Source organism: Lipophrys pholis (assembly GCF_963383615.2).
Source record: "Lipophrys pholis genome assembly, chromosome: 10".
Lineage (NCBI taxonomy): Eukaryota > Metazoa > Chordata > Actinopteri > Blenniiformes > Blenniidae > Lipophrys > Lipophrys pholis.
Genome location: NC_137640.1, coordinates 24,017,994 through 24,032,632, shown reverse-complemented (window position 1 = coordinate 24,032,632; position 14,639 = coordinate 24,017,994). Strand labels below are relative to the sequence as shown.

Sequence of the window (14,639 nt, the reverse complement as noted above, 5' to 3'; positions counted from 1 at the left end):
GAAATTTTCCAAAGTAATTTTATTTTGTTTAAGATTACACAGTAAAACACAAACATCTTACAACTATTTCTGTTGGATTAGTGGAGATATTATAAAGGCCAATATATATTTACTCTAAACTCTAATGATTATAAGACTTCTCATGATTCAAACTATTATAACTGTCAATACAATGACCCAGCACATTATCAGTATCCTGGACATGTTTAGGCTCCAGAAAACGAATTACTCTAATTCAACAAACATTTCGATTAAAGTGGAGCCGCTTGAAAACAACTAGCAGATTCCCTGTTAACCATAGGAGTTAACCCAGATAACGATGATGGTAATGAAGCTGACTGTTATGAAGAGGATGTAGAGGCCAAACAGCAGGCGGTCTATGATGAAACCCACCTGGATCCACTCTTCTTCACTGTCGCTCTGGTTCAGCTGCTTCTCCACCAGAAGGCGGATGCTCTGCAGGTCTTTGCCCAGGCTCCTCAGCTCCTGCACAGCTTTGCCCTCCTCCGCTGGGCTCCTCATTGCCTCTATGGGTTCATTCTTCGCCGCCACTGTCTTGGTCTTTAGTTCTATTTTTAGGTAATAAAAAAGTGGAATTAATCGAAATCAGACTACAATACTTTCAATTGGTTTACCTCAGAGTTGTGTATTTGTTATTTTTTGTTTGTTTTTAATACAGCATAAATAATTTGGCTCCATCTTTCAGTATGCATGATTTACAGTATTCTCAGTAAAAGTATCTATAAACTACTCACCAAAATGTTTTGGCTTCTTGCGCCGTTGTGGCAGTAAAACAAGGGGACCCAGGGTTTGAAGGATGAGCCGTCGGATCCAGTTCGGGGCGGGATCGAAGTCAGCAGCACCAGACAACAGGTTGGTAACGATAATCGTCTCCAGTAGACTGGCGACCATCAGAGCCAGGCAGAGGGAGAAAAACACATCTGGTGCACAGGAGGAAGAGAGAAGCGCTGAAATCACTCAAACGCAGAATAAATTCTTTACCCTACTGCATATCTTTTTTGAACATGTGACGCACATATTGTAAAATTGGAGTCAAGTGTATCGAGTGATCTCTGGATTACGCATTTGGATGAGTGTCTCTTTTTTTTTTTTTTTAGTCATTCTGTTTGTTTCTATTGTTACTTTAAAGAAAATTTGCACATGTAAAAAATTTTTTTAACAAATATATAAATAAATAATATTTAAAAACTAAAATAAATAAATAAATAAATGCAGGTATGTTTTTTTGTTTTTATTGAAAGCTCTTTTTGGATTAATTCATTCATATTTAATTGGATTCCATTAGTCCTGATATCTCCATGGAATATGAATAGATATCACTAATAAGATACCCTGTGAAGCAGAAGCAGAGACAAGCGTCAAAATAAACCAAATGCCTGACTCAGATGATCTCAAATTAAAGGTGAAACATCAGATCACATCAGATTGTTTTGATACACTGTATGGGCTTGTTTATATTTTATTATGTTTTTGTTTTGTTTCATTTTTTTATTCAAGTATTTATAACTTTTTTTTTCCAAATCCCGAAACGTTAAAAATAATTAATTGCTGTTCTTCCGTGAAATATTTTTCAAGATATGTGTATTTGTTGCCTTGGAATAATGTTATTATCTATGTAGATATCCACGTGTGATTCACTCATCACAGTAGTTCTGCTTTTGGAAGTTGTTTCTGATCAACTCTAAACACAAACACCTGTATTGTGATATGCGTCCCTCCAGGTAATATTACTGGATGAAATACTCACTTATGAGCGGTATGGCATTTCCAGTGACGGGCAGCAGGTCATTCATGATGAGCAGGAAGACGGTGTAGCCCAGGATGAGAGTCATCTTGAAGGAAGACCGGTCGACGCTCTGCGGAGGCAACAGGAAGCTGAAGAGGTCCACCGTGATGAGGAAGCAGCTGGGGAGCAGCAGGTTCACCACATACGTAGTCGCGCGACGCTTCAGTCTGATCTGTGACCAAAATAACAGACAAATATAAAGTGATCCACAAATATTTCTCACACAAATTCTGCAAATCTGGGTTTGCTGTCAAGTCTTTCGGTTTCAGCTACTGAGGTGTACGACTCACATGAAATGCCAGGGTGTCTATAAATATGTTGTCAGTCAAATTTCTGTCATCAGCAGTGATGTCCAGCAGCTTCCATTCCCCCAGGGTGGTCATCACACGCTTGGAGCGCTCGGTGATTTCCTTCACAGGTTTCCCCAGCAATACCTTTATGTCAGATGCTGGAGGGAGAAAAAAACAGGGAGGAAAATTACAAAGTTCGGCTCAAGAAAACCCAGAAGAATCATCATCATGAGTTGAACTACAGATATTTAATGATGTTTCTATACCATAGTGGATGTAGGAGTTGAAAGTGAAAGTGCAGTTTTGAATGTCGAAGGGGAAGGTATAGATATCCAGGTTACAGGAGCTGATGATTTTTACGGGGTGAGCGTCATGCACCTGGCCATCACTATGGAGGTACACATACGGGACTGGTGGGGCTGTGTTTTCATTCATACTGCAAAACAAGAGAAAGCATCAAGACTGTGAAATTGCACTTTTATACAAAGTAATAAAACAGAAGAGTCTGTGTTGGATAACTGTGTTGACAATATAAAAAGCAAAACAAATCAATATTTTTCATGTCATTGAATTAAAAAAAACCAACTAAAAAACACATTTTTCTTTATTAGTGTTAAACTGATTTACTTGATCTATATTTCTTAATTAATGGATTGGGATTTCTTTCCTTATACTAATCAACCAACGACACACAAACCGCATGCTCCTCAGACACAACGTTACTTAAAGGATGAGTCTGTCAATGTATTTAATGACGTATTTCTCAATAACTTTTATAGATTAGGTAGTGATCAGTTGTTGAGATATTATAAGTGCCATTAAGCCTGACATGGTCTGCAAATACTCAACGCAAATGTGCCCAGGTGGCTAGAAATAGTCTCATTAAATGAAATATTCATTCACGTCAAAATTTCAGAACTTCAGTACCTTCGGCTGTTTTAGCTGCATAATGAAAAAAATGAATTGACAAATATTGGTTAAATGATTGTGGGTTTGATAGTCAGGCGATTTAATCAACAAAGCACAGAAAGTTAAATGATAGTATCTTTCTTTCTTTCCTAGAATTTAAAATACAGGTTTGGCAACTCACAATTCATTGATTACAATATCTGGAACCCAAAATTTCTCTCTGGGTAGAGAAACCTTGGAACTGCCACATTGTTCTGGATCCCAAGTGACAAACTCATTTGACCACCACTAAAACAAACAAACAAAAAAAAACAAAAAACGGATGTCAGTATACAGAGCTGGGATGTTAATAAACAGAATTATATATAATCTTACAATCGTTCTGTATCACAGGTGAAGTAAAAGAACTGGATGTCTGTGTTACTTACGTAATGTAACCAAATGTAGGTGTGCAAGAGTTGGGCTTTTTCATCCTTAAATGACAGAAATATACATGTATGTGTAATTTTCCGAGTCAAAGTATCTTATTACTCTAATGTTTTCATGCTCTTTGCCTTAAAGTAAAAACTAGTCTTTGTTCAACTGACAGACAACTAATGAAACAAACCAAAAAAATAAACAACAAAGTATGTTATTAAAAGAATACTTCTTATATATACTATAAAGCGTGATCTGACACTTTCCCCATAAACCAGAGAAATAAAATTGATAATGACAAAAACATACTTGAAATAAGTTTAAAGGTGATTACGTGGAAACAACATCACAAGGAAATGTTTTGGATTCAATGGGGTTTGAGGTTGAACACAGAACTATAAAATGTCATATTCATGAAGGTTCTTTTGATTGTTTGTCCGTGTTACATTTACATGACAAATAAATCATCTTTTCTATGACACACAATTACTGCAAAGCATTTGCCTCATCAGTGTATACTAAAAGCTGAACGTACCACTCCAAGTATCCCGTACAAGGTGAAGATGATGCTGATGTTGATGCTGGTCTTTGGGTTGATGACAGGCCGTACGGCGCTCATGTTGAAGAGTGGAGTCAGCGCCTTGAGCAGGGCGGGTTGGTTCGGTTCAGAGCAGTTCACATTGATGGGACTCAACAGAGCTGATGGGAGGATAGCGTTGTCGGAATTGTGTGAGCGAGCACTGACTTTGAATTTATTTATTTTCCTTATTAAAAGCAACCCTTGTAAACACACATTATTCATCAGATGTCTGTCCCTCATATTGAGTTACGAATGCTGGTCCCTCTAGGGATTTTCCTTCACAACAAAAGCTTACCTGGCATAACAAAAGTGAACATGAGCAGGGTGAAGAAGGCCAATGGAAGGAGTCCCTATTGACAAAACACAAAGCAACCGTTCAAACTGATGGGAAACATTATAGAGATTACTAACAGGTAATCCATTCAGTTCTTATAACTGTGGTAGCAGAAACACTTTTGCAATAAATAATTTACGATACCTTCTGGGACATTTCCATGGACGCCATGCTGTTCAAAAGGAAGTTATCCTTCTTCACTTTCTTGGGTTCTTGTGTCTGTGGATGGAAATGAAAAGTTTTAGTTATTATTGTATTAAGAAAAGTACTGGTCGTTTTTTTTGACGTTACAGTCAGCTCAGGCAAACACTGGTGCTCAATACTTACCTGAGAGACGAGCGCTTGTGAAACTAAACTCTGCATTTGTGCAGCAGATATACATGTTGCCACTTTAAACCATCCCGTGATGTGGACAAACCCCCGGCAAATGATGTGGGGTGGCGGGGGATCTCAAGAACGGCAGCTGGTTTCACTGTGGCTGCTTTCATGCAAAGCGAACTCAAACCACAGTTGTTGCAGAACACCGCAGTGTGTGACTTACAGATGGTGGAGAATGACCACGGTGGCGTCAGTGTTGCACCTGTCGGTTGAAGGCAAATGATGCATGTGGGAAAACGTGTACTCTGGTGTGGGTCCACACCTTGTCGCACTCAAATCTTTAGCATTATATAAATATATTGTTTTCTTCCATCAAGGTCAAATGAAGTTTCATGCATCAGAAGTAGAGAGTGATTCTCTCACTGAAGCACCGACAAACCAAATATTCTTTATGATGCATCACTTTATTGTTAAATTGTGCCTTCTCATGCATAATAGCTCCAAAAACTGTGCACTGAAAGTTCGTTGGTGCTGTTCACCTGTCACATTTGAGTTTTCCCAAAGACGTTTGATACAGTGTTGATCAGTCATTGTTTCTTTTTCAACCTGTTTTCTGCTTCTGTGTGTGGATGTTTCACCATTAAGTGTGTGTTTTAGGGAACTCTCGTCCTTGTCTTGATCGTGTTGTGTGATGAGTCCTCCCTGCACTCTGAATGAGGCCTCTTGTTTATTGAGCTGAGCGAGAGGGTTGTGCAACATGCAGGGGAACTCCATATTAGTTTGGCTGGGATTTTAGCCTTTCCCGTGAAGCAAACAAAAAGTACAAATTCAGCACCATTCTGAGCCAATATTATCAGTTGCGAGTTGTTGCAGCCTGTCATTTGTCAGGGATACCAACTTATGGTTGCTTTAGTATTTTGGATTTACACTACACCACTGATCATACTTATAGAGATGTTCTTAACTTCTGTTTATTCTCCTATCATATTGTTGAATCAATTATTGTTGTTTACTAATCATCCCCCGATTTTTCAGAATTAGCTCATAAAGTGAGGGTAACTATATGTACGATATCTGACTTTTTTCAGATTTCATAACTTCATTTTCCCTGCCTGTTCTTAAGTTAAAAATGAAATGTGAACGCAATCTTCCTGAAACCAACCCTACCTTGTAGTATTCTTGATGAAAAATGAAAAATCTCCATTTTATGTTAACTAGGGATGCCCCGATCCGATCGGTAGATATCGGATCGGGGCCGATATTGGTGATTTGTGACTGATCGGAATCGGCAAATCCAGCCGATCACCCTGCAGATCTAAAAAACAAAAAACAAAAACAAAAAAGTTTTCACGTCAGGTGCCGTAAAGCGAGCCCCATTTGCGACCTGCCGTAAACTGACGTTAGCGGCCTAAAGACATTGAGTGGATAAAATGTCAGCAGTCTGAGATGTTTTAAGGTTGACAACGAAACCAGTCCAGCGGCCAGTTGTACTATTTGCTTCACCACAGTCCCGGGAGGTGGAGCACCAGAGCTTCGTTAAACACAACTGATTTGATAAGACATCTAAAAAGCTCAGCAAAGACGATCATCCGTGGAAAAAAACAAAACGTAATCGCCCCCCTCCTACCCCCACCGCGGTCCGCAACGTCACCTAATAACCACAACAATAACGGACGAGAAGCTCCGGTCCAGCTGCAGAAGCTAGAAGCAGGCGGAGCGGGGCCATAGACCTATAAAACTAGAGTTATTTATAGTGGTTTATGTGTTATGTGTTTATGTGCAGAAGTCTACTTCTAAATTTCTATGTGGTCTGTCTTCTTCTGCGTTTTTGTTGTGTTTGGTGAGTCACAGCGTCCCTAAAGGCAATTGGGAATTGGGTTCTTCTGATTGGTGACTGAATACTGTTTATGTTGTAGTTTTTTTTATACTTTATATGTTTGTCAAACTGATTCACTGGGTTTCATTTTTAATTTCTTTTATTTGCCACAAAATCCAGGTGAAGTTGTTTAGGTTAACATAAATAAGAGATACAAGACTGCAGAGTGTAATTGTTTTTTTTTTGTTGTTATGACTGAATAAAGTTTAAATGAGTTCTTAAGTCATTCTGAGAAGAATTTTGATTCAATAAGTGAGTTTTACAATAGTTTCTAGCTAAACAAAGCTTCTGCCAATTGTGCTTTTAGCTTCAGACATCTTAGTTGCTCCCAAAACAGACTATTGAGTATATTTGCAATAGCAATGTAAGTATCGGATCGGGAAAGTATCGGTATCGGTCGATACTCTATTCTGAAAAATCGGATCGTATCGGGGGCAAAAAACTGTGATCGGGACATCCCTAATGTTAACTTATCTGTATAATTTTAAATGCTGAAAGACAAAGCAAGAGAGGATCAGTGCAATTTGGAGTTTTGCTTCTGTGACTTTATGACTTTTGACAGTATGAACAGCACAACTCTTGATAGTGAGACCCACATTCCATTTCCAAATGGAAACATCAAACTTTATTCATTCAATAACAGTGGGGGGAAAAGAAAGGCTTCATTCGCTCTGCTCATTTCCACACTTTCAACATTAAATAACATTTGAAAAGCAAAATTTACATGCGTGATTAAAGTTTCATGAGAGATTAATGATATAAATGCAAATCAGACTGACAGCTTAAATACCAAACTTTGTATGACCTACAACTTTGGTTGAAGAACAGAAAAGCAACATCATGCAGCGTCACAGAAGTGGAGAGAAAACTCTGCTCACTGGTTACAGATGCCCTTCAGACAAGCCTCGCAGTGGCTCGGCTCGTGGGGACTTTCGACATCATACGCCTTAAAATAATGGCGGCCCTCGTCCAGCTTTTCATGGTAACATTTGATTCTTATTTTCTTCACCAGGTTTTCCATCAGGACCTTGATGTTGCTTTCCTCGATGCTTGGGTTCCCCATCGGCGCCGTGGTGCAGACCTTGCAGTTCTGGCGGTAGGGTCTGATCTTGACGGTGCCCATGGTCCCAATCAAGCGCATGTGGAAAACGACCTTCACCTGGTTAGAAGGCCAGGTTCTTCCGCAGTCGGTGCATCGAAACCTTTGAAAAGAGATGAACAAAGACACTGCCTCAGCACACAAACGATACGCTTGACATGAACTGGAATGTGAGTAATGACGGCAGAGAGATACAGTGCATTTTGGAAATGTTTGAACATGAACACCAGATATTAACCCCTGTGGGGTTACTGGTGAAATGGAAATTACTGCAATGTAATATAAAAGCTTTTCTTTTTCCAGAACTTTGTCTTGTGTGACATGTTGCTCTCTCACTAACAAGGGGACGAGACATCAGCGTAAAAGTGCTTCTCATCTGAACACAAAATGTTTGTTGAGCTAATAATTTTCTGAGCATACTGTTTGATAGTTCAATTTTTATATTCAAGAAAACAAACTTAATATATATTTAACCATTATTTACAATGTCATTATATATTTGATTACTTATCTGCCCAGTAAGATCATGAAGGAGAGCCTTTTTTTTAATTGTTGTATTTGGACTTTCTATACAGAAGATACATTATTACTTTCAGAGACTTTTTTGTGTATAACACACACACACACACACACACACACACACACACACACACACACACACACACACACACACACACACACACACACACACACACACGCACACACACACACACACACACCACTCGAAGTTCTACACGTTCAATTCCTTTGCGTGGTTCACTTCACAATGCTTATAATTATCACTTTTAAATACTGCAATCTTAACATTGACATTAAAAATAACAACAATCACTTCATTGTAAATGTCACCGTTGCCTAAATTGAAATTTGCAACATCTGATAACTAAGAGATTCAACGGAATCACATAAGACACAGAGATAATTTGAAGTAGGTACTAATGTTTACAATTTAACTTTACAAAATTCAAAGATTGGACGTTCATAGGAAATGTGCTGATAAAACCTTCCTACATTGCCACGAAGGAAGACTGAACCCTAATAAATATCTAAGCTTTTAGTGATTATATATGCGTAATACAGGTTGAAAATGATCTAGTTATATTGTATTTTAAAATAAAATTTTCAAGAAAGCTAAACTGAAATCATCAAGTCACGTGTATTTAATATACGTTTATATTCACTCTATTGAATTTTCACTTTATGAAACCAACAGAATGCCAGACATAATCCGCTCAGACATAATTGACGATAAATAGTCATTAACACAGACCTTGCACTTGTGTTCCTGATGTATTCCTTCCAATCATTCCAGGAGTTTGTAGTTTCAATAGAGTAATCAAACTCTAGGCACCAGTAGTGTCCTCTTAGGAGACCACTCGCTTCATCTTGGAAGATTCTTGTCCAGGTCGCCAGGTCCAGTTGTGACTGCTCCATCCTGCAACTGCAGGAACCAGTGTTCACAGGCGCCTTTTATATCCGACAACTGCAGCCCAGCCGGTCAGAACTCTCAGGAAAACGAAACTAAAGTCAGATTTTTCTAAGTTTCATTTCTTGCTGCTTTATACAGTAGGGTGTGTCTAGGTTTTGAGAGTGAACATAGGGCTGCAGTGTTTATAATCATTCAAAGAAAACAAGGTTGATTTTTGTTGTTGTTTTTTTTGTGTAGCGGCCTGTAAGAGTGGAAACCAAAGGTTGTTTTGACTTCCACATGACACACACACTGGCAATGATTCGGTGTACCGTATTCTTCAAGGGGGCAGTGTTCACTTCTTCCCGTTTCATTAATGCATAAACCTAAGCACTGCTGATAGAAATGGAAAGTTAAATCTTGCCTTCTCGTGCAGTGCTGCCGCCCAATGGCGCTCCACACGTCACAACACTCAAGCAGCTGTTCAGCCCGTCGTATGTTTTTCAATAAACGAAACAGGAAATAAAAGTGATAAATCCATTGCTCACTGTTGATAAAGCATTTTTTAGTACGTTAATTTATCAGTGACACATGTTTTCAGAAAACATGACTTAAACTACATTAGGCTATGAGCCAGAATTCATGCGCATCAGTATTAAGGGCTTTGTGAGTTTCCTTCTGACCTGAGCATACAGCAACAGAGGCTTAATCTATTAGCTAAAGACTTATTACATATTTTAAATAGGAACTCCATGTCTTGTCCATTTTTTTTATTTAATTTTTCAAAAAATATCTTATTAAAAACAAAATATTTATGACCCCCCCCCCCCCCCCCCCCGTATCAGTAGAGTCTTTGATTAGCTTTATGAAGGATACATTTTATTTTTAGAGTAGTTCTTTAACAAGTACTTGTATGTCTGAGTTACAGTGCAAGCAGATAAAGGTAAAAGGGTCAGAAGTGGCAAACTATTTTAAATTTCATGGTCATTTACTGACAGTTGATTGTGTGAATGCTGATTTTGAGAATTCTTAGCATTTTTTGACTCACTTCGGCTCCTGCAGTCTAAACTATTTATTTATTCATTCATTCATTCATTCATTCATTCATTTATTTATTTATTTATTTATTTATTTATTTATTTATTTATTTATTTATTTATTTATTTATTTATTTATTTATTTATTCATTTATTTATTTATTTATTTATTTATGTCCCAAGTATTAACAAAACATGTTCCATTTATGAAGTGAAGCACACACACACACACACACACACACACACACACACACACACACACACACACACACACACACACACACACACACACACACACACACACACACACACACACACACACACGCTTACTACTTTCTTTTTTTGGTAACAGGAACCGCAGCCCACTCTTACTTTGGAGCAGGAAGTGCAGCCCACTCTTACTTTGTAACAGGAAGTGCAGTGAAGACGTCGCCATGGCAACGGATACAACCATATGGGCGCTAGCTTGCTCGCAGTCTCACCTTTTTTCTTAAATGCGTGCTTTTGTTCTGCGAGGATACGCTGATGGAGGGGTCCGATGCCTACCTCATACGTCCGAAGCATCAGCACAAGTGAGTCGACGGGAGACTTATTGCGTTTTTTTAATCTTTTCTCTGCAGAAGCTCATCTTAACCTGCTAGCTCGTGGCTAACGGCGGTCTGTTAGCTCGCTGCCTGATACGAGTGTTTGGCTTCCTGCGGGTCATCTCCTGTTCAGAGCCGTAGATACATGACGGCAGCTATAGTTGATATCTTAAACTGACCTGGGTAGAGGAAACTTAAGATAATACTATCACCACTTCACTGCTTCATAAGCGACCAAGCATGCGTCTCGTGATATTGTGTTTGTACGTCATATTTACAGACGCTCCAAAAGATAAGTCACGTGTCAAAAAGGGTTGAAACAGTATCGAAACGAGGAATATAGTGCGACTTTTTACGTGACAATTGAGGGAAAACAAACAAGTAAACAAATACACAAAACATTTAGTCAAACAGGATCACATCTGAGAAACACTACTTTAACCATAGGTGGGTGCTTTTTCTACTTTGCGAAACACTTTCCTCCTTTAAATGACAGGCTTCTAGGTACACTGAACTACTGTTTAGTTTGTCCCTTTTTCACAAATTACTGTTAATAAACACACCACCCATTTGATATATTATCTCACAAAAATCATCAAGGGATTGCGATATCTCTGTAACTCCAGTTTCACTGACATTACTGGTGTTTTTTTTGGTTTTTTTGTTTGACCTCTGTTCCTTTTGTGGTTGAAGTTCACCGTGTTTTGTTGTTGCTGTTAATGGCCAAATCTTGCAGGTTTAAGCCGGCCATTGTGAAGGAGTGTATTCGAGAAATTGTGAGGGAGCGACTGTCAGGTGTGCAGTACGACCAAGAGGAAGCAGTAGGTCTGTCTCGATCACTGGCAGACTGCATCAAAGACAAAGTGAAGAGTGAGTGAGTCTGTCTGTCTGTCTGTCTGTCTGCCTGCCTGCCTGCCTGTCTGCCTGTCTGCCTGTCTGTCTGTCTGTCTGTCTGTCGGTCGAAACTTTGGAACAGCTCCCTTAGTTTTCTGTCTTCTCAGTTGTAATTGACAGTGAAATATTACTCTTTTGCAAAGCAGAGTGTCCGGTGTGGAGTTCTTTTTCAAAAATACACGATAAAAATATTTGATTCCATAAAATGACAAACAAACACACACACACACACACACACACACACACACACACACACACACACACACACACACACACACACACACACACACACACACACACACATACACACACACACACACACGCACACACAAAAAATACAAAGAAATGACTGGATTTTGCATTTCTCGTTTCTTTTGAGCTAATAATTTAAAATAAATGTATTTTATGGTCACAATCATATACTATGTCATTAAATTGTTATGCTACAAATTGTGTTGCCGCTGCTTGCTTTGTCCTCTTTGCCCTACGCAGGCGTGATTTGTTCCAGTCAGTTCATCTGATTTCTTCATATAATTAGAATATATATTAAATAAACATGAAATATACGACAAAAGCATTGTACACATAGAACTAGTAAGTTTTATCCAAAATGCCCCCCCCCCCCCAAAAAAAAAATAAATACTATATATATCAGGACAGTGGCTTTCAAGAGCATAGTTAAATCTTTTCCTCCTGTAATTTTAGTTTTTATAATCCATAATTTTGGACACTTTGTTTTGTACCTGTCTAATTTCTCCAGTTTCTGAGGCACATTATTAACGCACAATGTTTCTGTTCTTTGACAGGTGCTGGATTTCACCGGTATAAGCTTGTTGTGCAAGTGGTTATAGGAGAGCAGCGGGGACAGGGAGTCAAGTAAGTGCAATAATAATATGATATATATAAAGCACATTAAATGAATACCTTTCAATAGCTTCAGTCATTATCATGGACCTTGTTTCATAATTGTACATTATAAAACATGAATGGAGGCCCATGATGGGACAGCTCTCGTCAGCTCACCCTGACTGTGGGAAGGGTTGTAACATTTTGATATTCACGCCATGCATTTTCTGTTTGGATTCCACATTCATGTTATCTGCCATTTATAGAATAGAACACAATAGAATACTTCATTTGTCGATATAGGTTTAATATAATACAATTGCAGGTGCTAATTCCTTTTATTATTAGCAGACACTTATTGCTTGAGCATTTTGTTAAAAGAGCTCAAAGTTGGCTCAATGCCAGTAATGTTAAAACTGTGTCCGGCCTCAATTAGAAGCCAACAGAACAGAAGCAGCGTTATAAGTGTAAGTAGTTTCAAGTAATTTGAAGTAATTAATATAAAGTGAGTTGTAGCCCAGCATTAGATCATGATAGTTCGCTCTATAATTAAACTGACTCGGCAACGTTTTGCATTCATCAATTGGATTTCATCACAATGTAAAAAGTTTAGAAATAAGTCCTTTGCTACGTTAAAATAAGTTCTTTCGTCACATGGTCCATCGTCCTTCTGCATTTTTTTTTTTTGCCAGAATGGCCGCCAGGTGTCTTTGGGATGCGGACACAGACAACTATGCCGAAGATGTTTTTATGAACGTGAGTATTTTAAATGTGATGAAGATGTGACAAACTTTCTAAATGACCGATTTTGTGAATGAACTGATTTATTGTTGTTGTACCCCCCCCCCCCCCCCCCCCCCCCCCCCCACACACACACACACACACACACACACACACACACACAGGACAGCTTGTTCTGTGTGGTGGCAGTTTTTGGAATCTATTACTACTGAGGGCAGAATGATAGAGGACGGAGGTTTTCTTCAAATAAAAAAGACTTGAACACCTGAAGATCCATCCGACGGCTTGCTGTCAGCATTTCAGGCCACCGGCGCTTTGAAGTAATGCCATGTGTGAGGGCTGCTTGTTTAGATCAGAGTGTTGCATATCTGTGCTGACGCAGTGACTCTAAAATGAAGAAGGACCTGTTACAGGTTTGGTTTTGTTTTTTTCGAGCTGACATGGGTGGGCGTTCAAAACTAAGGTCTATTTCATGGGTTTTGTGACCTCAATGAATTAGACCGTCTTGAAAAGTGTGTTGTTGGATGAGAATATCACATTTCATCAAATGTTTTTACTGGACATTTTTACATAATTTACATTTTATAAGCAGACCGGTTATAAGCAGACATTGTTACAGGGTTTTTTTTCCAACACATTTCTTTCTACACTGCCGTCATTGAGGGGGGGGGGGGGGTCATTCACTCTCCCACCTCTCCAGGAGCTGCGCACCTCCAAGACCCGGAGACGAGCAGCCCGGATCGCAGCTGACCCCTCTCACCTCTCACACAAACGGCAAAAGGCTCATCAAGACCAGGACCTCACGCCACCAGAACACCTTCCTCCCATCTGCAGTCAGACTGACGAGTCGTGGTCCACCTCCCCCCAGTTGACACCCTTCCTCCCACCAACACATATTATTAGTCACATTCTTTTTTTTTTTTTTGAGTGCGCATATTTAATGTTCATTGTTTTGTGTTTAGCACAACTAAAAAAAACTTCTTTGTAACTGTAGAAATGTAAAACATTTTTAGTGCCTGGCAATAAAATCTTTCTGATTCTTGTAGCACTGCATTTTTCTTTGTCTCTTCTTGTGCATATATTTGGTTCTGGTTTCTGACCGGTATGCTCCAGGATCCACAGATTCTCCGTCCTCCATGCCCGGGTACATTAGAAGTTTGTCGTGAAGGCGAGGGGACTTGCCAAACGTTTTAAAGGTGTTTCACTCCGTGGGTTTGTTCTCAGTGATTCGCCTAAGTGCTGTCCAGGAATACCAGAATTCAAGAGATAAACTACGATTAAAGAAAACATTTTCAAAACTTCAAGCAAGTCCAATCTCCTTAAGGACTAGAACTGAACACTCTGATGTTAAAAGAAACACAACATCTTCAGAATGTGTATGTCATTTACAAAAAAGAAAATTTGGGAGAATAAAAACTCTATTTTATACGCTGTTACATTACAATTCTTTTTTCTCTCTCTCAATATTGCCTTGCAAGAGTCCACATGAGAGGCTGCCT

At 38.9% G+C, this 14,639-nt stretch overlaps 3 protein-coding genes across 4 annotated transcripts; 1 reads left to right on the top strand and 2 right to left on the bottom strand.

The window, feature by feature from the left end:
- Nucleotides 1–4,700, bottom strand: LOC308116100 (5-hydroxytryptamine receptor 3A-like; the record flags this gene model as incomplete). Its single annotated transcript, XM_080474090.1, has 11 exons — nucleotides 1–569; nucleotides 756–941; nucleotides 1,769–1,979; nucleotides 2,098–2,255; nucleotides 2,364–2,533; nucleotides 3,188–3,294; nucleotides 3,435–3,479; nucleotides 3,959–4,122; nucleotides 4,299–4,353; nucleotides 4,482–4,556; nucleotides 4,665–4,700. 11 exons carry the CDS (start codon nucleotides 4,698–4,700, stop codon nucleotides 292–294), a joined length of 1,485 nt encoding a protein of 494 aa, XP_080330216.1. The 3' UTR covers nucleotides 1–291.
- A 2,416-nt stretch (nucleotides 4,701–7,116) lies between these two features.
- LOC308115729 (receptor-transporting protein 3-like) lies at nucleotides 7,117–10,926 on the bottom strand. 2 transcript variants are annotated; one of them, XM_080473432.1, is made up of 3 exons: nucleotides 10,558–10,926; nucleotides 8,901–9,071; nucleotides 7,117–7,733 (listed from the first exon to the last, which is right to left on the bottom strand). In XM_080473432.1, exons 2-3 carry the CDS (start codon nucleotides 9,062–9,064, stop codon nucleotides 7,406–7,408), a joined length of 492 nt encoding a protein of 163 aa, XP_080329558.1. In that variant the 5' UTR covers nucleotides 9,065–9,071; nucleotides 10,558–10,926; the 3' UTR covers nucleotides 7,117–7,405. The 2 variants fall into 2 exon arrangements, with proteins under 2 accessions (XP_080329558.1, XP_080329557.1); XM_080473431.1 differs by having other exon boundaries at nucleotides 10,622–10,910.
- Nucleotides 10,404–14,192, top strand: dynlt2b (dynein light chain Tctex-type 2B). Its single transcript, XM_080473433.1, has 5 exons — nucleotides 10,404–10,647; nucleotides 11,396–11,529; nucleotides 12,360–12,429; nucleotides 13,092–13,155; nucleotides 13,305–14,192. The coding sequence occupies exons 1-5, from the start codon at nucleotides 10,601–10,603 to the stop codon at nucleotides 13,350–13,352; spliced, it is 363 nt and encodes a 120-aa protein (XP_080329559.1). The 5' UTR covers nucleotides 10,404–10,600; the 3' UTR covers nucleotides 13,353–14,192.
- Nucleotides 14,193–14,639: the final 447 nt, after the last annotated feature.

Excerpts from the sequence above, each read along its gene's own strand:
- LOC308115729 (XM_080473431.1), bottom strand. Across the intron at positions 7,734-8,900 it reads ATCAGGAACACAAGTGCAAG|GTTTCGATGCACCGACTGCG; the intron begins GTCTGTGTTAAT and ends CTCTTTTCAAAG.
- dynlt2b (XM_080473433.1), top strand. The coding sequence starts at position 10,601 with ATGGAGGGGTCCGATGCCTACCTCATACGTCCGAAGCATCAGCACAA. Across the intron at positions 12,430-13,091 it reads CAGCGGGGACAGGGAGTCAA|AATGGCCGCCAGGTGTCTTT; the intron begins GTAAGTGCAATA and ends TTTTTTTGCCAG. Across the intron at positions 13,156-13,304 it reads CCGAAGATGTTTTTATGAAC|GACAGCTTGTTCTGTGTGGT; the intron begins GTGAGTATTTTA and ends ACACACACACAG.